The sequence below is a fragment of the Haliotis cracherodii genome, unplaced genomic scaffold (genome assembly GCF_022045235.1).
Source record: "Haliotis cracherodii isolate W230 unplaced genomic scaffold, xgHalCrac1.p SCAF_1, whole genome shotgun sequence".
NCBI classification, from domain to species: domain Eukaryota; kingdom Metazoa; phylum Mollusca; class Gastropoda; order Lepetellida; family Haliotidae; genus Haliotis; species Haliotis cracherodii.
In genome coordinates this window covers 10,954,935-10,981,571 of record NW_027266264.1, presented here as the reverse complement: position 1 = coordinate 10,981,571, position 26,637 = coordinate 10,954,935, and the positions used below count along the sequence as shown (strand labels likewise).

At 41.3% G+C, this 26,637-nt stretch overlaps 2 protein-coding genes across 4 annotated transcripts in view; one reads left to right on the top strand and one right to left on the bottom strand.

Annotated features, from left to right (window-relative positions):
• Window positions 1–26,637, bottom strand: part of LOC139472487 (unconventional myosin-Id-like) — a 260,458-nt gene that overhangs the window by 166,430 nt on the left and 67,391 nt on the right. For 2 of the 3 annotated variants that reach the window (XR_011653888.1, XR_011653889.1), the window contains 5 exons: window positions 21,495–21,687; window positions 20,852–20,946; window positions 19,006–19,150; window positions 17,042–17,131; window positions 13,258–14,227 (listed from right to left, as the gene is read on the bottom strand). Coding sequence is in view for 1 of the 3 variants with exons in the window: in XM_071254970.1 (XP_071111071.1) it covers window positions 14,097–14,227; window positions 17,042–17,131; window positions 19,006–19,150; window positions 20,852–20,946; window positions 21,495–21,687 (654 nt within the window). In the remaining 2 variants the exon portion in view is untranslated. Of the gene's footprint in view, window positions 1–12,744; window positions 14,228–17,041; window positions 17,132–19,005; window positions 19,151–20,851; window positions 20,947–21,494; window positions 21,688–26,637 lie in introns of those variants that run through there. The other variant, XM_071254970.1, reaches the window with a different exon arrangement.
• Window positions 2,446–4,504, top strand: LOC139459733 (FMRFamide receptor-like). Its single transcript, XM_071241387.1, has 2 exons — window positions 2,446–2,515; window positions 3,019–4,504. Exon 2 carries the CDS (start codon window positions 3,064–3,066, stop codon window positions 4,339–4,341), a length of 1,278 nt encoding a protein of 425 aa, XP_071097488.1. The 5' UTR covers window positions 2,446–2,515; window positions 3,019–3,063; the 3' UTR covers window positions 4,342–4,504.

The window sequence follows — 26,637 nt, the reverse complement described above, 5'->3', positions numbered from 1 at the left end:
CAATTTTGCTTCCACTTCACTTGGTGTAGACAGCACCTGAGGAAATTATACTGATCATATCTGAGTTCAGGTTTGGATAGAACTGATGGTCGTGCAAGAGTATACAGGCGTTAAGGAGAACGCCGTCAGTTTTAGGTGGAAGTGAGTGAGTGACTATGGTTTTACGCCGCTTTTAGCAATATTCCAGCAATATCACGGCGGGGGACACCAGAAATGGGCTTCACACAGTGTACCCATGTCGGGAATCGAACCCGGGTCTTCTAGGCTACCCGACCGCCCCTTGAGGTGGAAGTGTAATGATATGGGTTGGCATCACAACATATGGGTGAAATCATTATTGTAAATGGCAATTTAAATGGCGCACGTTACAGGACGACATGGTTCGAGATCGTTTTCAACGCTTTGTGCAAATGCAGTGACGTAACGTCACATTGCAGTAGGATAATGTCCTCCCAAACGTTGCCCGTGTGCTAACAGACTTTTTGAGGCAGCATAACATTACTGTACTGCCATGGCCGGATGTTTCTCCAGACCTCTCACCGATAAACATGTCTGGGATGAGGTGGAATGACGCCCAAGACAGGGCCAGAACCAGGTGGTAACGTTAGCTCAGTTGGGACAATCTCTGGATGACGTTTAGAACAAACATGCCCCAGACTGTTTTCCATCAGTTGGTGTCTTTGATGCGCTGTCATCCCAATGGCCCCACCCAATATTGACTGAGTTGTTACACCACCTCTCTTGAAGGACGTGTTGCTCTGTCTCGTGTTAGCAAAAATCTTGGTTGTTTTGTCAAACTATTTGTTACAATGCCGTAAAAGGCGACTATGCTTGTTGTAAGAGGCGACTAACGGGATCGGGTGATCAGGCTCGCTGTTGGGTTGATGCATGTCATCATTCTTGTACACTGCCAAATGACTATATAGCATACAATACCCACTCAGCTCCCTGTTTGGATCGGTGTGGGTGGTAGCCTATAGATATCTATAGAATAGACACCATCAGCTCGGAATGTGACAAGTAATCTGCTTACAATAACAGACCATAGTCGAGTACATTATAATATTACGCAGATCACTGTTTAAGGTAGAAGGTAAGATCAACGTTCAAATGAGAAAGGGGAATCCTGAGTCAATATACTCAGGTTACATGACAAACAGAGGGCAGAAGAGCCTTAACATTATCATAAACGTAATTCCCAAAAGTATCAAAAACCAATATCTGTATATATGCTCTGGCAATATACACCAAGGTCTACGGAAGTTAGAATCCATTTTCTATGTTCGTTTCTTATAGTCGTTCCTGAGCTGTGAACATTCCCAATTACTTAGACTGACATTTTCACCGTTATCATTGTGTCAGTTAATGAGAAATGCTCATTACAGCTTACAGCAGTGTTAGATCACCTACGTGCTGTAAATAAAAGCGACAAAACCGTTTCCAAAACCAGAGTCGACTGTACGATTCCGACCATACTATGAGCATGTGTTTATGAATTACTATCAACTAGTGATGATACTAAATCTAGTAATCAATCCGCGAAATCGCGCACGCACAGACCGGAAAAATTGGACAAGGCATTAAATAATCCGCATGCGTAAAAGGGTTGGAGTTTGATTACATCGTTCTCTCGCAGTACATTACGATATGAAATAACAAGCATCAAAGCGTTCAAAGAAGTCGTTTTTCGTCCAATGTCCATGTACGAAAAAAACGACGCTTTCGTTGTTGTCTGTGTCCGTCGCTCACGCACTCACTCACTCCAGATGCCTATCAAAGATCTGAACAACCTTCTTATGACCTATTTCATATGTTCGATCAGCCACGTAGTTTTTCAAATATTCAGTTAAGGTCATTAGTGATTCTAGATGTGAGGTGGCCTATGAAAATATCTAAATAAATCATTGTAATGTGCTATTAATTATATAACAACATTTACCATTTCATTTCCCATATAAGAAAATTACTTTGTAAGCAAAAACATTAATCAGTTAAACAAATTTCACGTAGAATTTATTTTTCAACCCGAATACTAATAACTCGATCAAAGGGGACAAAACACGTTTGATAAAATATTTGTCCTGATTTGAACTAAGAATACAAGTACCAAGACTCCCAAGGCAATATATTTCTTTGATATTTGAATGACAATTCATCGCAACATTAAGGATATGGTAGCATCGATCAAAGTATTGTTGATATTCCTGACCCTCAAAATGACTGCCAGACTTAACCGTCGTACATACACATGAATAAACATCTGTTCCCCAGTCTGCCCTACTTCACTATTGTATTCTCTGTTGCAGATTTTCCATTGCCATCTTTGTATGCGTTAATTTATGCAATCGAACTATGATAAATATGAATATTTCATTACATATATTACAATTGTTTCTCTTCTAACAGATTCTTCTTTTGTTCATTTCCATCTGTGAGCAGATCAGTGTAGCTTGTCACAGCCGGGGATATGCAGTGTTTCCTAAAGCTGTAAACTTGCATACCAACCATCTACGCCGTAAGTAGTCAAACAACAATATGGAGCTTCAATGTCACTTTTTAGAAGTTAGTATTTCCATACGTGAACCGTCTATCGTTATGTGAGAGTACGATTGTGTGATTACTTACTGTTTAAGCTTCAAACTTAGATATTTTTAGTTATCTAAAATAAGCCACAAACAAACGATTTTCTAAAATTCGTCGATCATGAAGCGTCCACCGATGTTTTTATTGTCATTGTCATTTTCATTAATTTCAGCATCTACTTTGTAATCCAATGGAGTCTATATTTACTGTTGTCCTGCAATTCTTTAGATTGTTCAAACTAGTCTCAATTGCTCTTTTTCGACCATTACAGCATCAAATAATGTCCTTGTCACTGTATCAACCTTTTAAGAATGGAATAACGATAAATATTGTCACCGTCTAGAATGGTTCATGTTTTGTTATCATAAAAACAATATACCTGAAAGAATATCGAAATCTTTCATGTAGATTTACCAATTGCTGTATCTGTTCTAGGCGCTGGTCTGATCATTACAACTGCTTCATACAGCTTCTGTACCAATGGATGATATAACACATCTTCCCTTCAACACATCACTCGTCGAAGAGTTCCACTATTACGATGATGCCAACGCCACCGCAAACATCCTTCAAAGCACAGATCCAGCAAACGAGACAGCCTTGGAAATAACCCGCTCTATTATCCAGAAGTTATGTGTGCCTGTGGTCGTTGCCCTCGGCTTCCTGGGCAACGTGCTCAACATGATGGTGCTCACAAGACGTAGCATGAAGTCCTCCACCAACTGCTATCTGACAGCTCTCGCCGCTTTTGATTCTCTTTATCTTGTGTTCAGCTTGACTCTCAGCTTCAAACACTACGAACCATTCCGCCACATGCTTTCATATATGCACTGGTATCGTGTGTGTCGTGTTCTCAGCGACATGTCTGCTAACGTGTCTGTGTTTCTTACCGTCACCTTTACCGTGGAACGTTACATCGGAGTCTGTCATCCCATGCGGGGAAGAACGTTGTGCACAGTTCAGCGGGCAAAAGTCATCATCATCCTAGTGGCTTTGGTGGCTATTGCCTGTACGACGCCGGAGTTTTTCGAAATGAGAGTGACTAAAGAAATACACAATAACGTCACTGTGCCGAAGGTCAAGTACACGGACTTTTCCAAGACATATAGCTACAAGATTGGATACTACTGGTTTTTTGTAACAATTTTCACTTTTCTACCATTGCTGTTGCTCTGCGTTTTCAATGGAATTCTTATATCATCTGTGGTGAAAGCCGTTGAAATCAGACGCCGTATGACGTCACTCTCTCCTCACCGCATTTCCAACTCACGTCACAGCGGTGAGCAACAGAAAATCACGAAGATGCTCATAACTGTTGTGTTAGTGTTCCTTTTATGTCAGATTCCTGGTGCTGTCCTGATGATGTATAGCACCTACCTTGAACTGGCTGATGTCAATCTGTCTAAATCAATGAGCAACGACCTAAAGATTGCTGCAAATTTTACCAACTTTCTCATACAGATAAATGCTTCTATCAATTTCATCTTATACTCCCTTATCAGTACCAAATTCAGGCGTGTTTTCTATAGAACAGTATGTACAAAATCAAAGAAATATGCGTCTAAAGCATACAGCAAGAATTCCGAATTCAGTGCGATGACCACGTACAGATTAGCATCACTTCATTCAGTGCGAGAACCTGCCTATCATCTTGCTGGGTCTAGAAAGATCGGAGACGCCAGTTCAATGTGTCAGCAAGGTCTCACTCAATATGAGGATGACAGTCTTCAGGATATCAGACAGACATCCAATATGTAAAACAGATCCTTATATCAGATCAAAGGGTTTAATTCTATCGAATGCCACCTGCCTTTTCTATACTAATCTTTGTGTAAATGTTGAGACCAAATTTCACAAGATGTCTTGTCATTTCAATGTACACTTCTTTTATTTGAACGTGAAGCTCTCGTGGTTTTGATGTGTAGCGTATGACGTCTAGTAGAATTTTTTAATACTTTTGTTATTCCTGTCCTGGAAGTCTTTGATCAGTTTGTAGTGGAAAAACATGATGACGACCTGTGGCGACGCATATCCTGATCCCAGACAATTAACATGGTCTACGAGGGCCTGTACACCTCGAACTTCAGATTTGGTTGACGGCGTGTTAGAGTTAATTATTGAGCTTGACAGTTTATTCAAATTATTCATCTGCTTTGGGCAAATCCCCTGACTAAGATCCTTGATATTTGAAACAGCAGCCGGGAATGTCGATTTTATCAACACATCATCAATCAATGTGCCATACAATGTTGACCACATCCATTGGAAGGTGATATACGATAATCTTGTCTTCACAGAATATATATATTTGTGTGTGAGGTTTCAGATAAAACCATTATTTACCCTGAAGCGAACTGTGATGTTCCAGGTCTTGGTTGGGATGTCTGGGTTTTTTTTCAAAATTACCCTACATATGTTTGCTCAATTTCAAACTATTTGTACTGCCAGGAGGACAACGACACACACCTCCAGACATATCATCACATGGTGTCACATATCATTGGAACATACAAATCACAATGCAGTAGCGTCTAACATATAAACCTCCAAGTTTATGTTGATGGTTATAATTCCTGAAGTGGTTTCCTTCTTGCCCAATAGCCCTGTGTTTAAATCGGTAAAGTAATTGTTTAAGATACCAGTAAATAACTTAAGTGTGTCGGGTTTCTATCAACAACGTAATCTGGCAGTTATGCCTTCGAGACGAAAGTAGAGCCTGTACCGTTACTTAGAATATTGTTACGTGTTGTTACATGTTGTTGGTCAGCGAAACCATCAAATTGAAGGAACTTGTTTTGGGAAGAATGTATGTTCAGATACTAAAGTAAACATCCGGGGAATTTCGTTCAAAATCGATAATCAAATTGACAATTTGATTAGGTGTCATTACGTTCCAAAGTTCAGAACTGACTAACCTTTTAAAAAACACATTTGCATATCACAGAGTTTTATTATGCTTTATGGCTATATCCGTCATGTACGTCGTACATATCGCGACAGTCTCGCGAACATTTCGCAGCACTGTCGATATCGTGGAAACTTTTGTTATGTGTGTTGTTCATCAAAGCCCTTTCACACTATCGCGACTGTGGCACGAAAATGACGCGTCCCGTTCGCCATCGCTGGGATGTCGGTTTTGGACAATTGTGAAGCTGAACCCAAACTGATCCAAGTGGCTTCGTTCCATTCAACAAGTGGTTGATTTTGAGGGCATGTTATGCATATTAAATGTCCTCTTTTGTAAACTCTTTCGTAACTTGTTTACATAAAATGTATTTATACACCATGTTAATTATTGAACTGGAACATATCATGCATGTCTTTCCATTGAAGTAGACAAGGGGCATTTTGAATCCATTCACATAAGACATGTCTTTCCAAAGAAGACAAGGGGTAATTTGAATCTAACCACAATTAAAATAGGGAATAATGAATCCTTTGAGGAAATAATTTATGATCTAAGTAAATGTTCTATGACCATATGACCACTTCTGGAAATGTCGAATGTACCATATACTCATCGGTAGGGAATCGGAAATAACTTCCAAAATTGTAAGAGATATTTGTTTCTAGTAAACGTTCACATGACGAGGCACACTGCGTGTTGGTCTCCCACTCTTCTTTGGGGCGGTCGGGAAGCCTAGTGGTTAAAGCGTTCGCTCGTCACGCCGAAGACGGGTTCGATCCCCGACATGGGTACAATATGTAAAGCCCATTCTGGTGTCCGTAAAACGAAACTCACTCACTCCGCTCGCGACACCTAACCACGTTCAGCCAACATGGTCGTCGGCCTATGACGTTAACACAAACTGGAATCTTGGCTCATTGCTGGGCATGACATTCTGTGCAGGTTGTGCTGGTGACAATTGACTATTTGAGCGCGGTGAGCACGGGCGCTGTCCTCCTGGGTGACAAACGTCTTCCCCACGCCTTGCAAACGGCATAACAAAGGGTGACAATATGTTGTCCCGATAGTATTGTCCAGTGACCCTTCCGTGCACAATATGGAGTGGGTGTTGCCCTGTCATGCTGATGCCACCCCCCACCACAACCGAGCAAAATATGTCATGTGGTCTCAGGTTAGCATTGGCTTGACGCTCAGTTCGATGTCGCAAGATACGACCACGCCTATCAAGGAAGTGCAAAGTGAATCGGGACCTATCTGAAAATATGACCACGAATACCCGTATTGACGCTATGTGACCATTGACGTCTGTTGGCAACATGACGATTTGTAAGGGGCGGGACAGCACGTGACCGTCAAGCATGTAGTCGATTTCTAGTCGACTGCCACGTAGAGCTCGACTTCGTTGAGCCTGGTTTCGGATCAACCGATCCTTTGCTCCTTTTGTGGACCCGGGACGCCCTGAACGGGAACAATCGTCAACATTTTGGATTTGTTGGTACCTGTTCCATAGCCTGTGAAACTTTGAACGTAATGGCCACTGCGCGCTATCTCCTGTCAGTCTCCAGCATGCCAAGAGCCCACAGACGCCGCATCGCTTGTTCATCATTAATTAACAATTAATAAAATCAAGTAAACCATAACCATATGAGAAGCAAAATCAATCAGATTAAACGACCTTCTTTGAAAATGTCAAAATAAGGAATTGTAAAATCTCTTGTATATAGGCCGGAGGCCTTTTGTACAATAAACTTCCTTTGACTTTGAATTACACCCTTCAGCGTGCGGCATGTGCAAACTATGGGATGAGTTTTGGTGTTAACACTTATAAACGTTCTTGCGTAGGATGTTTGTTGTCAACACTTATCTTTGTTCTAATACTTGGTATTAACGTTTATACTCCATGATTCCCATGTTTTTGTTAGAGTATATATTCTACTTTATTGGGATTGTTTCTCGTAACACCATACGAAAGGGAAAGCTACGGGTAAGCATCTTCACAACAAAACTAGTTTTCAAAGTCACCTACCTACTTGGCTGGACATCAAAGACAGGATTTCAAACAAATATTAGCCAGAACCCTTTAAGGTCACGTGAAGTTCATTTACGATGATTAATGGACGTTATAAAAGACTAAAGTGTACCAACAGTACACATTATCTCAAAGTGTGAATAGGGTCAGATCCCAGAGGCCAGGTCCCCGTTCCACAAAGCGATCTTAGCACTAAGATGATCGTAAGTCCGATACTTTAACATAGGTTTACAATCATCGTAGCGCTAAGATCGCATTGAGGAACGGGGCCCTGATAGAGTCAACTTGACATTCACTCCCGCTCTTGTCGTAGATGACGAGTTTTTCATTTTAGGTTTTTGTGTGAATATCACCAAATCCTTTCCATTATTTATAATAGGATTTGATACAGATCATATGATTTATATTGCATGATGTGTTTTAAAGATTTACCGTTAACATTTTGAACATTCTATATTTTCTCATACTGCATTATGATGAAGTGTTGTCTATATTTTCACGTTTTGTTTACCAGTGATTTACTTGTCAATTTGAATGTAATTGTGAAATAAACACATGTGGTTTGAACACATGCATATGTCATATAAAACTTCTCGTCCAAGTCAATGGTGTTTTCTGCGATTTCAATATTTATTATGCTTACAGTGCCACGTACGTCAATTTATAAGATTTTAATAAGATTAATGTACCATACTGTTATTTTTAACTCTAAATGTTAGAGTCAACGAAAGGTATACAATGAAGCCAACTTTTGTTTTGTTATGATTATGGAAAGGGCTTTGTCGGGTTTTTTTGAATGAATAATTTAAAAAACTGAAAATTAGAATTATTTTAAGACACATCCAGTGTACCATTCTATTTTGTTATTGGAACTAATTTGTCAAATGTATTGAGTAGGCTGCTGATCAGAATTAAGGGATAAACGATATCTGTGTTACACTGTTGTACTCAAACAATACACCGTAAAACGCGCCAACACAGACCAGGGCTCACTTGCACAAAGTGATCTTAGCGCGATGATGATCGTAACTCCCACACTTAAACTTACGATAGTTGTGGCGCTAAGATCGCTTTGTGCAAGTGGCGCTGGTGTGCTAGCACTGTGACACATCAACGTGACTCAACAGTCTGTGATAAAGAACCGTCACTGGTAAGTCGCCTGAAGTTGGTGTACGCTCTCCATGTCGGTTAAACTTCTTTCAAATGTCTTGGAAACACAACTCGGAATTATGTACCATCCATTGGTATCTGAAACTTCTAACCGCTCGAGAAAGTCTTCCTTTTTAAAGTGTCCTTTTGTAGAGATATGGTTTCTTGGGTCTGACGTTTCTATTGTCAGTTGAACTATCCTGGTCTATCGTGAAAAGGTGGTGCAAGGAAGCCCGATTCGTCAAATGTGCTGCAATTCGCAGTTGAGAGTTGCGTTTCTTCGCCATGCCAGATATGGGTGAGTGCGGGGTTAAAAAACAACACATCCACCATAAGGAGCGGAACATAAAGTAGCAACGTATCTGAGGAACAATTAATGGATTTGACGTGGATGTACTTTCACTTTTTTAGCATCTTTATTATACAGGATCGTTTTATCCCAGGAAATGTCCAAATGTGTACCTCTAATGGAGTCTAGTAAGGGTATCGATCCTCAAACCGACGGCTATTTCAGTGGGCTGGGTCAGGTGTTTTCGTAGCCATTATGGCATAAATCCGGTTTGGGCGATGACAGATCAGACACTTATTCTCTGACAGGTTCCAGGTCTGGTCACAGATCAAAGAAAGGGAGGTCTAGGACCAGCAGGTCATATCCCATCTTCTATTACAACACCATTAAGCCCACAACGTCCATTGTGATTCATTATCTGTGTTCTAATTGGTGAGTTAGTATGTATTTCAATAAATCAGTGGCGGTCGGGTCGCCTTGTAGTTAAAGTGTTCTCTCGTCACGCCCGGTCCCGTCAAGTCCCGGTTTCGATTCCCCACATGAGTACAATGCGCGAAGCTCTTTTCTGCTGTCCCCCGCAGCAGTATTGCTGAGATTTCCTAAACGCGATCTAAAGCCATACTCATTCACTCAATTATATCATGGCGTGTTAGCTTGGTGGAGGCTAAAGCCCGTAGAGATGCAGGTTTTAGACGTTTACTACCTAACTACCACAAGCAATGGTACGGTGCTGACAGATCTGAGCAATAATTCTAACCCACCATCATGGTTTCCTGGCACGCTAAAGGGACACAACTCTAAGAAACGAATTTCGACGCCTCAGGCGACCTTAGGAGACCAGTATACCTTATCTGCTCTGCAAGTACTTTAATTTCGCTTTGAACAAATTGGTTATTTCAGTTTTATTCCAGCTGTATGTTGAAGAACATGCAAAAGTAGGTTGTAGCCGTTTTCTTTAGTGAACCAGGATCACAATATATATTTGAATTGACGATGCACGAAAATAACCAGTCTAGATTAACCGACGTAACAGATTCCATTTGGCGTGAAAATCACATGAACGGACCACTGAAAATCAATGACACCAAATGTTCGCGAAAAGGATAAGCATGCCCTGCCCTACCGGTAGCGCCCGCTACTCACACAATATGCATAAAAAGTACCAGTTTATTGTCTGACGCCATACAGTACTCCTACCATGCGAGGGCGGCCTGTAAACAAACCAGACAATCAGTGATCGATAGACCAGAAATCCTGTGACAAGATAATCGAGGCGACCCCGTGATTTGAACCCATAACGCTCCCTTGCAACACGACAAGAACTGTGAAATGTGAAAATATTATACAGTAAAATATGTAGTAATCACAGTTATTCAGGGTGATCCTTTACCTTAATTAGTTTACACTTTGAGACTCCGTGTATGAGATGCCTCATCTGCAAAAGATGAGTATGGAACCGAGATTTTAGGGCGTTGTAGAGAGTGTATGTTGTGTAGCCAGCCCTGTTTCTCATTCCATAGGGGGAACGGGTGGCCCAGTCGTCTAAGGCGCCCGATTCACGGTGCAGAGTTGCGTCCCTTGGGCACGCCAGAAACCTGTGATTGTGGGTTCGAATCCCGGTTCGACCCGATGATGTTTCTAGGTTTGTCAGCACCATACCCGTGCTCGTGGGTTTCGCCGAAGTGGTAAACGTCTGAGACCTGCATCACTTCGGGCTTTCCTCCCACATTAAACTGACACGTAGTTATATAACTGGAATACGGTTAAAAGCGGCGTTAAACCCAACTCACTCACTCTGATCCCATAGATGAACGTCCTCGCAGGTAACATCCATGTGTAATTTGGGGATTGGACATTTAGGCAAGAAGTAGGCATCTCCATGGGCATCAATTACGTTCCCCTCCTTGATGATCATGTTTCTGTATGCATGATATGAATCGGAATTGGGAATTTGGCCAATGAGTTCAATTCAAGCATCTGATATCGTTCAATAATTGTCCCACTGATTTACCAACCTGAACTAGAAATAAAAGTGACCGACTTATCTGTTTCATATTTAGATCTGGACATGAAGGTTCAGAGTAATAATAAAGACTGCATCCACAAGACTGAATGAAAAGCATTCGCGACCAACTCGTATTATTCCGGGACAAGCCGAATAGCGACTCGTGCCCCTGTAGTTGATCCACGTTTTAGTAGGGATTTCAAAACGTTTTATAGTAGACATGTGGACATTTCAACATCTGACGCATCAGTGACCAAAATCATGTCCGATGCAATTCCTTTTTTCACTTGTGCCATACGTGAATTTACTTGCATTTGCATGTGTTACAGGTGCTACCGGTAGGGCAGGATACGCTAACCTTCTCGCAAACACCTACTTTCATCTCTAATTGATAGTGATTAATAAACAAATACTTATTATATAGTCTGACTTGTACAATGGAAATACGGTTTGTCCCTTTTATTTGACATTCTCTTCACTAGGTTCATAATTATATACTCACGTATGACGTTCTTTGGAGGATCCCATGTGCTACTGTGTGACGTCTGTCGCAAGTTCATCCCAGAGATATACAATAGGGCTAAAGTCAGGAGCGGACGCCGGCTTATGCCTTGTTGCTGAATAAAGGCATTGACCACATTTCTAAATCAGGGCTGATGTCGTCTTCAGTATTGCAAACGATCTTGTTCACGATGAGTTGTGACTGGTATACAAATTGCTGGACGTCAGGAAGGGCTGCCTCTTGTTAGACATGCTATTGCGAACGTATAAGGCAATAAACTGATCCTCTCGTGAGTGGCGTGACATCATGATCATCACCCTGTTACGCAATTCAAGGTTACACTGTACTTACCCTGCCTGTCGCCCAAGAGCCATCATGGTCTTTGAGCAAAGTGAACGGAACAAACACTGCGTGATCAGAATCGCATTGTTTCAACGTGCCTACTGTCATCTGCTGCTGTTGATGAGGTTTGAAACAATGTGTTCCTACCTCGATTTCCACGCGCAGATAGTGATAATTGTGATCAGTGTTTACGTGATCCTGTATCATTTTATCCTTGACCGCATATTGATTCCATCATGAATGTCAAAAAGATTCATGAGGTCTTAGACGACAGGTGGTTTTCGATTCTTCTTTTGAACAGGACGACCTTAACTGTACCTTTTTTACATGTGTGTTACCCTTCCAAACATACGTTGTTGGATTCATCAAGGACAACAGTTTCCAATCGACATCGGCACGGACGATGAATTGATGGTCGACATAGTGTGTTTTATCAAGATTTATGGTGCAAACGTAGAGAAAATGTGAACAGTACATGACATAGCATTTCCATAATAATGTAAGATACGCATCACCGTGTGTAAATCGTTTATTTTTAAACCTTACATATATGAATTCGTCATGCGATGAGAATATCCATTAATATATCCAGTCAGTCATATGAAATAAAACTAAATGTTTCAACACATTTTGAATAGATGTCAATAGACATGATTGTGCTGCGGCTACTGAATGACTACATCATTAACATAATGGCCGACATGCATATGTATAAACATTTGTCTGAATAGATGGACAGATTAATAGATATCTGAACATTATTGCATAGGTCTGTAAAACTCCCATTTGTATTTGTGTCCCTCGTCACATTGCCAATACTGAACCAATTGTCAGTAATCATATATTGCAAATTCGTAAAGTAAACGAGATAATACGCACGTAATATATACTCTAATTCCACCTCACACGCGATGCAGGTTACGCATGTTACGCTTGGCTTCTTTGAAGCCGTCTGCTTTGGAACACAATCAATACAAATAGCGGGTTTGTTGTTAAGAATCATTTTTTGACGAGACTATTTGCCAGTTGTAGAGGTATTTGCCATATATTAGACATTTCGCTAAACTGTAATACGAAAGCCGAGATGTTTATTCACACTGATTCAAGGACATGTTACTGTCTTCAGTAAAGACCAACTTTCGACATCAAGTCATTTTTAAGAGGTTTCCACATGACAATACAACCGCACTGGTAGACGTTAAAGCAAAACTTGGATCATCTACAGATTCAAGACCACACACTATCAGTGATATCCTCCATATATAGACCTGCATGTGGCCCCCTGAGCCCCTAACCCCAAGATGGCTACGTCTCTCCGGGCAGGCGAGCACAAGAGATACAGAGTGAACGTCGGAAGGCAGACAATTGAGCCACCTTGCTCAAAGCAGTAACGTGGATTAAGGGGAATCGATTCAACCTTTGTGTACAAGTATCTCTCGGACCACACAACGTACTGGGAACCGTGACGAAATCGTAAAGAAAAGATATGGACGTACATGTACCTAAAATGCCCCAAACCTACATACGATGTACATTTAAAGATATAGACATACATCGATGCACATTAAAGATATGGACATACATATTAAACACATTAAAGACATGGACATATAGATCATGTACATTTCAAATAATTGACAAACTTCAACTTCAAGAGATCGATGTATTTAAAGAGAGAGACATACATACGTATACATTTAATGAGAGGGACATATACGATGTACATTTTAAATGTTGGTATATATGATGAACATTTAAGGAGACTGACATACATACGAAGAACATATAAAGATATTTACCCACATGATTACATTTAAAGAGATTGACATCCTATGATTTACATTTAAAGATATTGACATACATGATGAACATTAGGGAGATTATCATACCTATAATGAACACTGGGATTGTCACAAGTACCAGGACAAGAAGCCACGTGTGCAATGTCAACATACAGCGACGCATGCAATAGAAATAGATGCGGAACATGTCTACGATGCTTCACGTGTATGAATGTGAAGCGATCGGCGTAACCGATCCTTAACATTTGGATGTTGTACATATTTGTATACTGCATACGGTAATATTGGTATTGTAATACTCAATAACATCAAATGAGAGATATCCAGTGAGAACCTAAAATATTCTTCCTGGAGCCGCGTTTCTTCACAGATCAACAAGCCATCATAAAAAGTGCCTTACTTTTGACAGTTTGAACTACAGGAACCATCGCTGATATATCTTACTCACGTTTTGACATTCAATTGATCTTTCACATACCATTTCTTTTTAATATCTTGACATTCTGGATTTCATCATTGCATCCATCTCGCTTTCTTCTTTAGCCATTGACGTCTTTACTGTCACCTTGACCTTGGCCCACTCACGTGTTTTACCGGTACCGATAGGCGACGTCGGACCTAAATCAAGGGAAACATGATTTCATTTTGTCATCGAAAAAATGCCACCAACGTAATGTCTGATGGGTTGAGCCTGGCCATCCGAGGCTAACTTCCAGTGTAAAGAGAGAGTGCTCCTTGATAACATATAGATATGTGTTCACACATCTGATCACAGTGACATAATAAGGTTCGACCTGGGTCTAAGCCTGTCAAGAACATGGCTTGATGAAACCGCGACTGCCATTCGGATTCTTACAGTATTTGTATTGTGGAGCCGATGGATATATCTGAACCAAATAAAACCTGTAATGTGCTGACTTACTTACAATAACAATTAACGTAACGAAAACTGAATGTATCCTTTCAAATACCCCAAAGTAGTTGAAAAGTAGAACCATAACGAAACTGGCCTTGAGAACATCCTGCAAAAAGGTGTCCACGTATGGGTCGGGGAAAACCGCCACATTCATTTCAAATCAATCATTCTACGATGGCCGTACGAGATTTAGTAATGCGTCTGCCAAACATTGGCGCGAATGGAGGCTTAACACGTCGTGGCATTGACCAAATGAGACGATCAAGTAGCTACTGGGGACATTTTACCACCCTACACTAACGTCCTGACCAAGATGTTCACGAGTCAGGATCTGAACATGGAGACCATAAACGAGGCCCTGCCTAACATATTCAATTGTTTGGGTCAGAGGATCTTGCAGGCCAGTTCAAGCGTGTGCTCAATGTGGACGGGAATAGTCGTCCATCAGGATAAACCTATGAGTGCCTAGAGGAATGCTAATAGGTGTGATGATCTCATTTCCATGACGTACACCAGTATTGCCACTCGTTCATAAACTCTAAACTGATCATGTTGCACAACTGTACAGTTGTTGTAGTGTTACCCACTACGCTCTGCTGCCGGTATTTAATTGGTTGGTTGGTTGGTTGGTTGTTGTTGTTGTTGTTGTTGTTGTTGTTTAACGCCGCACTCAGCAATATTCCAGCTGTATGACAGCGGTCTGTAAATAGTTGAGTCTGGACCAGACAATCCAGTGATTGATTTTATGAGCATCAATCCACGCAATTGGGATCGATGACATACATCAACCAAGTCAGCGAGCCTGACCACACGATCCCGTTGGTCGCCTTTTACGACAAGTATAGGTTGCTGAAGACCTATTTTACAACCGAATCTTCACGGGTATGCCGGTATTTAACACTAACAATGCATTGCAGGATTTCATTGCAGGTGTGTTTATAACATTTGGCTTCTCAACGTTAGTTATGATTGGGCTCTCCCAATAGCCACCTTTTTCATAAATAGTGGACTAGCTGCCACGTTTTGGTATCTGAATGCACACATTTCATTATTTGAGAGTTGCGGTTAGCTTCGTACCAAAAACATCTCGAGGGTTTAATGAGCCCAACAAAAACTCTCTGTGAGAGACATGTGTCTTACGGCAAACAATTCCCCACCAACAAGCAAACTGTCTGGAACCCTTGGGAGTTACGATTCAAATGCGATTAGAAATACATGAATAATAGATATAACTGCGACGTAGAATAACGTAATGTCCGAAGGTCATTTTTTATTACAGCTTTTGCTTGACCTGACGGTCTCCAGCCAGCGCCAAACATCCCAGTGAAGACTTCTGTGCCTCCAGTGCTAAGTAGGTAGTATGTGATCCTGTACGATACAGCCGTTTGGCCCAGTGTGCTGGACAACCAGATGTGTGTTTTGGGGGAGGGGGATCTTGCAGACACTGACAGAGTGACACCTGTCTACCGAGTCGGCTCCCAGGGGCACAAAGGACGTGCAATTTCCTTTCTGAATGCTCACGGCCAAAATCACTGTGTGGTAAAATGATGTAGTAGTCGAAAACTGCTCAGGTGCAGTGGTTAGTTAAATAACGACTGCTCGCATTTGAGGGTCAAATTGTCATGGTAATCGGCTGGATTTAATTTACAAGACTGTGGTGGAATTACAGAAGTGATTGAGTATCTGGAAGGTAGACCGCTTGTCAGGCCCTGGTTTCAGACCATGTTTCTTCGGCCCACAATGAAGAACCAATTCTCCAAGCGCACTCTACCGGTAGACAAAGAAGAGAAGAACCAGACTTGGCATATGACCCCTCTGAATATGTATGGCGGGACAGTCCGATTTTTCCCGGGGGTGAAACGTTTGCCTAGAACTCAGTGGACATTAACATTCAAAAAGGGGATATGTTCTCTCGTGTCAACTGGCATGTGATGTACAGTAGCATGTCGCAACAACCACGTGGGTCTCGTGCACTTTCACCTCATTCTGTAAAAACGAATTAGCTTAACCATCTCCTCGTCATAATTGAGATTTTGAGCTGGGTTAACAATCCTGTACTCCAGTATGCTGACTAGTTGCTGACGTGTGCACGTATAGGTGTGACAGAGGTACAAGTTACAAGTGTATATAATGCAATATACTATGTGCATAGAATAACAACTTGTACACGACCTTTTTAGATCTTAAACATGTAATGAATGCACTACTTTAAAGTATAATCAGTTTGTATCAAAATCGATTTCATCACTTACGTGTTATGTACGGATCGTTTTATTTGTAAGACAATCAGAATGATAGTGTATTGTGTTTAATAATGTATACATTTTCATGATATATGACTATTCTAAATGCTTCTAGAAAAATAAACTGCTCTGAAACAAATGAACTTGAACACCTGTCGAAAAACTTCACAGCTGAATATTTTCTCTATGAGAATGAAGTTACAATTTCAGTAAAACGATTACCCTTTCGCAGTATATCCGGTCACTGAGTTACTAATTATTTAAGTGAGTTACCTGATCTTCTGCCATCCAATCCACCGTCAGGGTCTCTTAGTACTTGATCTTGGAGAGAGTCTACAGTCATTTGTTTTTGTGAGGAGCTTCCTGAAATGAAGTCCAAATGTCTCAACATTGGCAATGTCACGAAAGCATCACGGTATCTTTACTAATGGTTCTGAGTGAAAATAAAGTGGACATTAAGATGTAAAATGGTACTACCATAGTATTGTGCAATCTGTCTTTCAGGACCAAATGAGTATAGTCAAGCATTAAGATAGTCCTTTACACCTGGTATTATCATTCGATTTCACAGAAACAGATGGACACGTTTTCCTTAGTTATCTATCTCAGTTTGTCGTCCTTTGTCGCAGGAGGATTGGAATTTACACATGTTGAAATATTGTTAATTGTTTAACAGTATCCACAACTGGATATATATATATAATCAAGATAACCCTGCTATGTCAAGTTGTGAAAAAAGCGACAAAACACTTTCCATATTCATCAGAAGTCGATTGTACGACTCCGATTATATCAGGAGCATGTGTTTATGGATCACGAATCACTGTCAAATAGTGATGACACCTATATTTGCAAAAAGGTGAGCGTATCCTGCCCTACCGATGGCACCCGTCACAAACACATGCATAGGCAAGTCAATTGTCAAAATAGTCAAAATAGGGAATTGCATCGGACATATATTTTTGGAGTGATGCGTCATATTTGGAAATGCGCTCAACAAGTATTTCATAAAACGTTTTGAAAACTTTCTGAAGCCTTGAATGTTGTAACCTTGATCAAACACCTTCTTAGCAAGCCACGCAAGAATCCCTATCAAAACCCGAGTTTCATAAAGGGCAGTATGAACTCTTTGATGCGCCACTTTCATGTTGAACCCGTTTTGCCACCGACGAGCAGGATAAGTTCACTTGTTCGCGAACACCTGGCATCATCACAACTTCATTTTGACACTGATTGAAATATTTTTTCTCTTTTATTATTTTCATAAAGCATTGATTTCCAGGAACCTTTGATCGTTGTTTCTATTCCAGTTTACGTTTCTATGTTTTCTTTGCCAGAAACCTATGGTTGTGGGTTCGAATACAGGTTTGCCCCGATTATGTTTCTAGGTTTGTCAGCACCATACCCGTGCTCGTGGGTTTCACCAAAGTGGTAAACGTCACGTGGGGCTTTCTTCCCACATCAAGCTGGCACACCACGATATAAATGCTGAGAGCGGTATTTACCCAAAACTCGCTCACTCATTCACTCACTCACTCATACACCTGCTTGTTTTGAAAGATTTTAAGATTTTAAGGTCGCAATACAACTGAAAGAAACTGGTCTATTTACCCCATGAACTCAACATCCGTGTGGAAACCGCTGTTACCTTTTCGTTTACAAACTGATATATATAAACACCCTTCCTATCACATTAGGCCAGACAGCTTTATCAGTGGGGAAAACAACAAAATGTGAATGCAAAGTACACAGCAGAACCGAACTTGTACTCAGCGTCTTGTTCATACGTTGAGTAAAATACTGTTATTTCCTTACAACGTCATCGCTTAAGAACGCGTGACATGATTCATTGCTTTCAATCATGTTCAACATACATGTACCTAACGTTTAAGATCATTAAGGTTTTACAACTTCAATACTTACGTTTGTTTAATATATTCATATGCTTACGAGTGCTTAACAGATTTTTCAACACTTAAGAATGCTTAATATGTCTACTGATCTAGTTATCGGTGTGATCAAATCTGACATTGAAAGATTCAACGATGATCGACGAACAACTTATATTGCATTATGAAGGTTGCGTTTCGAAACAACAAAACAGATTAATTAATGACATAACTGATATTTTAGTCAGGTAGTATGTGATTTTTACCCAACCTTTGATCCTTTATGACCTTTTTGTCCCCAATACTTCAAGATTTGGATAATTTTATTAACTAGTATTCTGTACACACCTCGTCTATCTGTGTTCCAGCTGTAGTCCATGTGATTCTTTATGTCTTCCCCTCTCTTCCTCAGGGCGATCCGAAGCTTCCTTGATGATTCTCCTTGAGTAAAACCCTCCCTCTGATCTGTCCTCGACCACTGTGTCCTGAGATGCTGAGCAAACAAAGGGCGTGTGGGTGTATTGGAGGCCGTAACACAACAGCTATAACATGTACATGAATATAAGCCCGCCTCCGTGGTTTAGTGGTAGACGGGCCGCCCGGAGAGCGGAAGGTGAAGGGTTCGATCCCCGGCCGCGCCATACATTGTTACCCTGTCTGGCGCTCGGCATTAAAGGGCTAAAACAAGGACTGGTCGGCTCGGGGTCAGTATACTGTGTGCTGAGTAGGGTATTCATGTTAAGACTGCGGCATGGTATCTCAGTGAGCTGTAAATCGGCATCAGTCCGGACTAGTAAAAGCAGACACACACACACGTGCATGCACGTTCTATTTAAGTGTAATAATCTCTCACACGACGTTAAACCCCATTTCACCTCACCTCTCCTCACATGAATATCACAGGGATATGTGTAACACCACTCTAAGCTTGACAACCAATTGGCTTTACGAAAAGTATGGTTACTTTTATTTTCTGCCATGTATACGTTTAAGCTTCCTGGCTGTTTATAATTATATTACTTGCAACATTTATTCAACAGTGCCGCGAGCAGTGTAGCCCACTTGGATATGCAGTCAACAGATTTATGAGTCAAACATTGAAAACATGTTGATATCAGCATTCATATTCAAAAATAATTAACCACATATACTGAAGTATAAAATTAATACGAAAATCAAATGATTTGAACAAAATTTAATGTAGAAACATAAATGACAAAGACATTTCAGCTCCCTCAGTCTGTATTTCAGGGAAGAAGATGTTAACAGAGACAAACATAATTGTGCCTCTTAAGTGGTTATATTACAGAGCATAGTCAAAACAAGGTAAGCATTTACAATACCACAAAAATGCTACAAATATGTTGAGCCCTATTGCTAACCATGGCATTCCATTTTGACGACACATTATAATATGGTTGGCACAGTGGCTATATTGACGGCGATGTCTTTTAACAAAATTGAGAGTAATCAAACTAGTCTCAAATTCACTGGTTCACTGGTTACTGAGGAGATCATGTGTACAGTTCGCGAAAACTGTGAAAGAGTTTATGAGTGAGCAAGGTTGGTTTACCGCCGCTTTGAACAGTATTTCAGTTATATCAAGGAGTGTCAGCTTAATGTGGGAGGAAAGCCCCAAGTGACGCAAGTCTCAGATGTTGATCACTTTGGTGAAACCTAGAAACATATAATTGGGGCGAATCAAGTTTCGAACCCTCAATCATAGGTTTCTGGCGTGCCCAGGGGACGCAACTCTGCACATCGACTTGCGGGCCTTAGACAACTGGGCCACCCGAAGAATTTAGGAAAATGATGAAAGTGCAAAGGTCAAATGTATAACATCGTGAAAGAGCACATATGTTGAGCCCTACTACTAACTACACATTTACAAAATTTCATTCCAATTGGTAATTAATGACCATACATAGGTTCACCGATATGAAATCGGATTCGAACACCTCTTGAACAAATTGGAGTGTCAACATTGGTTGGAACAAGTATGTTAAGTTTCAGCTTCGTCGGTCCCGTGATAAAGATGTTTACATGGACGCTGTACAACGGACAAAGATACCGCAAGACAAGCGAGTAAAACAGTTAGTATGGGTTTTAACTTCAAGAGTAGGAAACACTACCAACGAGGTGGAGCTACATAGGGTTTGGAGCAGATATGTTCATCGATATCATAGCTACATACCCTGGCCTTGGCATCATGGGACTTCTCGTCTTTCAGGTCTTCGTCCTCAGTACGTAGCTCTGCCTGGGCCATCATTTTCTCGACCTGGGACAGCACTGAAGAAGAATATTAAGGTATTTTTTAATTAAATTTTTTTTAGTAAATTTGCACCATGACTCGATTTCAAACATCTGACTTGTCTGTTTCAGAATCCAGCGTTATTCCTTGTGTTATTTACCTTGGAGTGATTGAGCGGTATTAATCAAGTGAGTGCCAGGGACAGAAACAACTTAAATAGCTACTGACATGATTATTTATACTAAATACAATATATATGCAAGGTCGTACAGTAGCCTATTGGTTAAGGTGTTTTTTCGTCAAAAAGAGTTCGATTCTCACGTTGATACACTTGTGTGAAGCCAATTTTTGATGTTCACTGTCGTGATAATGATATTGCTGGCATGTTGACCCACCAACACACAACCTCACCCACACACCCACTCACTCACCCACCCACTCACCCACCCACTTACCCTCTCACTCACCCACACACCCACCCACCCACTCACCCACCCACTCACCCACTCACTCACCCACCCACTCACCCACCCACTTACCCTCTCACTCACCCACCCACCCACTCACCACCCACTCACCCACTTACCATCCGGCGTCTCCAAGGCATTGAGCGCGTTGATGTTGACCACACAAAGCCAACATGGAGTGTCCAGAATTGTCTTCTCTTCTTCCAGTAAGCTGAAGCAGACAATGGTCTGATGACGAAGACGAGCCCTGTTGAACGTATGCGACTTCAACTCCAGGCCAATACGGCTGCGCAACTCTTTCATGTCAAAAACCTACAACATAACATTATCAAGGGAATTCCGGGTAAGAATTGGTCCCTAGCAGCATGGTTTATGTGTCATCGTACCCCGACAGCGTGGATCATTGTTCGTAATATCCATCACAGAATTGCCTGCCCAGATTACTTTATGCACATGGTACAAAAAACAAACGTATTCTAACATGCCATACATTATTATATATCATATCCTGACAGTTCTCAACATACACGTGTTATGTTGGCCAAACGTATATTAACCTTCGTTTTGGTCGGCGAGTGTTTGAATGCTAAAGGACCACATATTATTTTCACCAGTCAGACAGCGCCCCATAAATAATCGAGTTTGGACCACACAAACCAGTGAATGATATTATGAGCAACGCCCTACGCTGTCGGGATACGATAACATGCAATCAACCAAGTTACCGTGCTTGACAGCCAATCCGTACTGAGTGAGTTGGGTCACTGTGAACATCAGTTCAGTTATACCACATCTAAGTGTGCGTCACCTGACCAACAGGCCCGTGAGGATCCGTGGTAGAATACGTCCTCAGCCACCATGCGTGTCGTAAAAGGCGACTAACGGGATCGGGTGGTCAGACTCGCTGACTTGGTTGATGCACGTCATCGATCCTAATTGCGTGGATCGATGTTCATGATGTAGATCACAGGATTGCCTTTTCCAGACTCCATTATTTACAGACCGCCGTCATATATTGCTAAGTGCGGCGTTAAACAACAAACCAACCAACCAACCAAAAGGCGAGTCAAATTGCTACACAACCATGGCTGCGAGATCAAAAGTAGATATCAAGTACGGTTGATGAAGAATATGTACCAACCAATGCCATCGTAACTCCGGATGTGTGTTAACTCCGTTAACTGTGTACTTCAGTTTATCGTATAATAAACTCACGGGCAAAAGAAACGCTGGCTTCTAATATTCGCATCTAATAAAGACATATGAAAAATTATGTCAACAGATATCATTTTGTTTTACAGAAACAACAATAGACATCAGGTTTACGAACTCTGACAGCAACGTGATGATATGTTCAGGAATTATGAGCATTTTTGGAAGAGGTGTTTGAATGTTCATAATTCGATCATGTTCTTATCCTTGTTGTCAAACAATAACACACCTGAAAATCACAATTAATCGTCAATATCGAGTGTGTCCACCTCTAGCACGTATGCAATCCCTGACACGACGTCGTACTGATGTTACCAGTCTCCTCACAATAGCTGGAGTGATGAGACGCCACTCTTCTTGCAGTGCCTGCGTCAAGGTCTGTCTGTCATGTGGGAGATGCTGACGTTGCCGAATACGTCTCCCAAGATGGTCCCAGAGGTGTTCTATTGGATTCATGTCAGGGGTTTGGGCTGGCCACGGGAGAACTTGTATGTTGTTTGCATTCAAAAAGTCTCTTGTAACACGTGCAGAGTTTGGAGTGGCGTTATCCTGTTGCAACAGCGTTCTGGGATTATGTTGCAGGAATGGAAGTACGGCTGGTGTAAGGACCTGGTTGATATAGCCGTTAACGATGAGGTTACCATTTATAAGCACCAGGTCGGTCTTGGTGTCACCGCAAATACCGCCCCAGATCATCACACTGCCAACGCCATGGGGGTGCACTTCCTGAACGCAGCAACGTGACGTACGTTCGCCTCTACGCCGGTAAACTCGCAATCGGCCGTCAGCACTGAAAACCTGGAACCTACTCTCATCGGTAAACAGCACTCTGTCCCAATGTCGTCTTTGCCAGCGTTGCACTGTACGAGCCCACCTCAATCTGTTGAGTCTATGTTGTCGGGTCAAGGTCAATCCCCTCAAAGGTCGATAAGCTCTCAAACCAAAATGGCGGAGACGTCGGCCTACAGTCCTTCTGCTGACGGTGTGTTGGAAAGCATTTTGTGCTGATGACGTCACAGTGAGGAATCTGTTACGTAGGTGCAACATACGCAAATAGCGGTCTTCGTTGGGCGTGGTTACTCGTGGTCTTCAACTTCGTGGTTTGTCTGATGTCCGGCCAGTATCTCTAAAACGTTTCACCAGTCTCTCGATGGTGGTTTTGTGACAGTTCATGATTTCTGCAACTCTGGTCTGAGTTTCACCCATCTGCAACATTCCTAATGCTCTCTCGCTGCTCAGACGTCAAACGTGGCATTCTTGTAGGTGAAATCTAAACGATTCAATGCTACAGAAGGTTTCTGTGCACAATTTATATCTAAATCTAGCACGAAATTTTCCGTATGCAATTTTTACAAAAAGGGGGAAAAAACGTATTTCTCCGAAAATCACGTGCTGCAGATTCGCCACGACCCCTAGGAAATAATTGGTGCGTTTGGGAGAATGTTTGTATATGGTATCGAATCATGGTTTTAGGTTTTGATCAAAACTGTGTCAACGTTTATAAAACCAGCGTTTCTTTTGCCCGAGAGTTTAGGTAGGTTTCTCGGCAGAATAAAGCCAACGGATAAAAACGATATCCGTTGGGGTCATATGCGGATAGAGATGCAAATATCAAAGGTCAAGTAGGGACTACTTTCATGGCGTCGCCCTCGTCATTCGGCGATCGAGTCAGAATTAACCATCGGGAATCTGGATAAACTACAGGGATAATTGCTATCATTATCAAAGGAACATTCTAATATACTGAAAATCAGTGTCTAACTGTGACGTAGCTAAGGCATTTTATAAGTTTTGGCAACTTTAGAGATATAAATTTCGAAACAATTTTGCCAGGGCACGAGGCCTAGCCAAGCGGGATCAGTAGCCATATCTGTGCTTGTAGACATCTGCGGCTTGAAACCTTATCCACAAATTAAAATAGTTGGATTTGGCCAAAATATGTTTGAATTGTTACCTTGTTTCGTTTTGTCGCTGTGTGTACATCTGACTACACTTAACGTTATGACAGGACAGATCGACTGTCAACAACGTCTAGCTGACCGTGGCTGTGACGTCGCATTGACTAGGGTTAGAGTAGCTTCCCTTTGACAAAGGGCAGTTACTCTAGCGGACAAACCGAGGGATTGCCGCGAATGGCAATGAAAAACAATTGTTGTTTTGCGTATATGTTGCTTCGCCACTGTATAAGAAACAGATTTCAATTGGAACTATATTGGCTACTGTCACTGTCCGACTGACACATCACTTACCCTGTGACGTAATAAATATTAATGCGCGCATTCCAGGAAAACTCGCAATGTTTCGGTAATGTTTGTGAGAGAGGGAAAGCGATTTTAAAGCACAGAATAATTAAAGAATGACATTATATGATAAAGAGGTTATCACGCTTGTGTGTTTGGGGATGGTAAATATCCTGCATTAGGAATAAGGCTCGATAAGTACAATGTTTATTCCTAATGCAGGATATTTACCATCCCCAAACACACTCGCGTGATAACCTCTATGTACTCGTCTTGTCGACACACGTAAATGTGCGTTTCGTTGACAATTTATGCCGATCAGTGTCATCGTAAATCCTATAACTGTAGTTGTACAGTGCGTCTTTCAATATATGTGTCTGAATATCTTACTGACACACAGAGATGCAAGGTTCAAACACATATAGACCGGTGTCATTACTTTTTTCACACAAAGAACATCTGCCTGAGCTTGACAGCATAGGTTACTAGGTCAGCGTTCAACTACATATATAAGTACCTGTGTTTGTGAACAAGAGTGTCTTGAGGAGATAATATAAGGTACTTGTTGACCATTCTGGCAGCATAATGTCGCATCGTGCTGACACTAATCCCTCCAAGCCAAGAGCATGAAAAGCCACAAGGCCACTCGGAGGCAACGTCGGTCTGATCACTGGCAGAATGAAGCCTCGCGTTGGTACGTCGAAGTGTTCAATCGGAACCACTACAAGACATCATTAACTACCATACATGCAAGTGGATACTCATATAGTGATCCATGGTTTCATATTTAGAAGTCATATTTACATGTAAGACTGATTCGTTTTTTAGGATGCCGTACATATATATTTTAATGTGAATGGACAAAAACACGTTTCGTGTTGCTACAAAAGTTGATACGGTATGAGAGATGTCTTTCGGATATTATAACTAAAATTACGACTGCTTGAACAGGACATTCTTTGTTCATTCATCAGTGGTATTTGAGTACGGAATAAAGATTAATTTATGTAGGCTGTGGGATACGTATCCAAAACCGTTTATTCTATATTGGAAAATTCGGTTTGGATATTTGTCCAATGTAGTACAATGTGGGGACACGGATGGCCTAATTTAACGCATGCGCTGTAAACATTTGTGTCCAATAACCTTTCAGGTTTCGATGGTGACCTTACGCACGCACGCACGCACACACACACATAAATACATACATACATACATACATACATACATACATACATACATACCATATGTAGATTTCGGTCAAAACATAGAATGACCAACACGTGGGTCAAGTTATAACATGAAATCAACGTGTGGGACTATTACTGACCTAAATAACCGAGGTTTCCTTCATATCAATCTGATCAACGCTGAACCAAACTGTGACACTAATCATTGTTCACACAGCAGTGAGTGAGTTGGGTTTAATATGGAACGTCAACGCCAGAATAACCAGTCTCAAATATCCGCCGAAACAAATTCCACTGGGCGTAAAAGGCAAAACAGTGATGGAAATTATATGAATGGATCACTGAAAATCAGTGATGACACCAGGTTTCGCGAAGAGGTTTACGCTGCTTTTAGCAGTATTTCAGTTACGTTATGAAGTGTCCGCTCCATTTTGGAAGAGAGCAACGACAAGCTGAAAGTAATGTACGTCTTGAAGCTGTCAAAACAGTTTATGGTTGACACGTGGAGGACATTTCCAAATATGACGCATCAGTTACAAAACAGTTGTCCGGCGCAAATCCCTATTTTGACTTGTACCGTATGTTCCAGTGATTTATTTAAGTGAACTATTGACTTGCCT

Bases quoted from the DNA above. Each gene is read 5' to 3' on its own strand.
- LOC139459733 (XM_071241387.1), top strand. From the start codon at position 3,064: ATGGATGATATAACACATCTTCCCTTCAACACATCACTCGTCGAAGAG.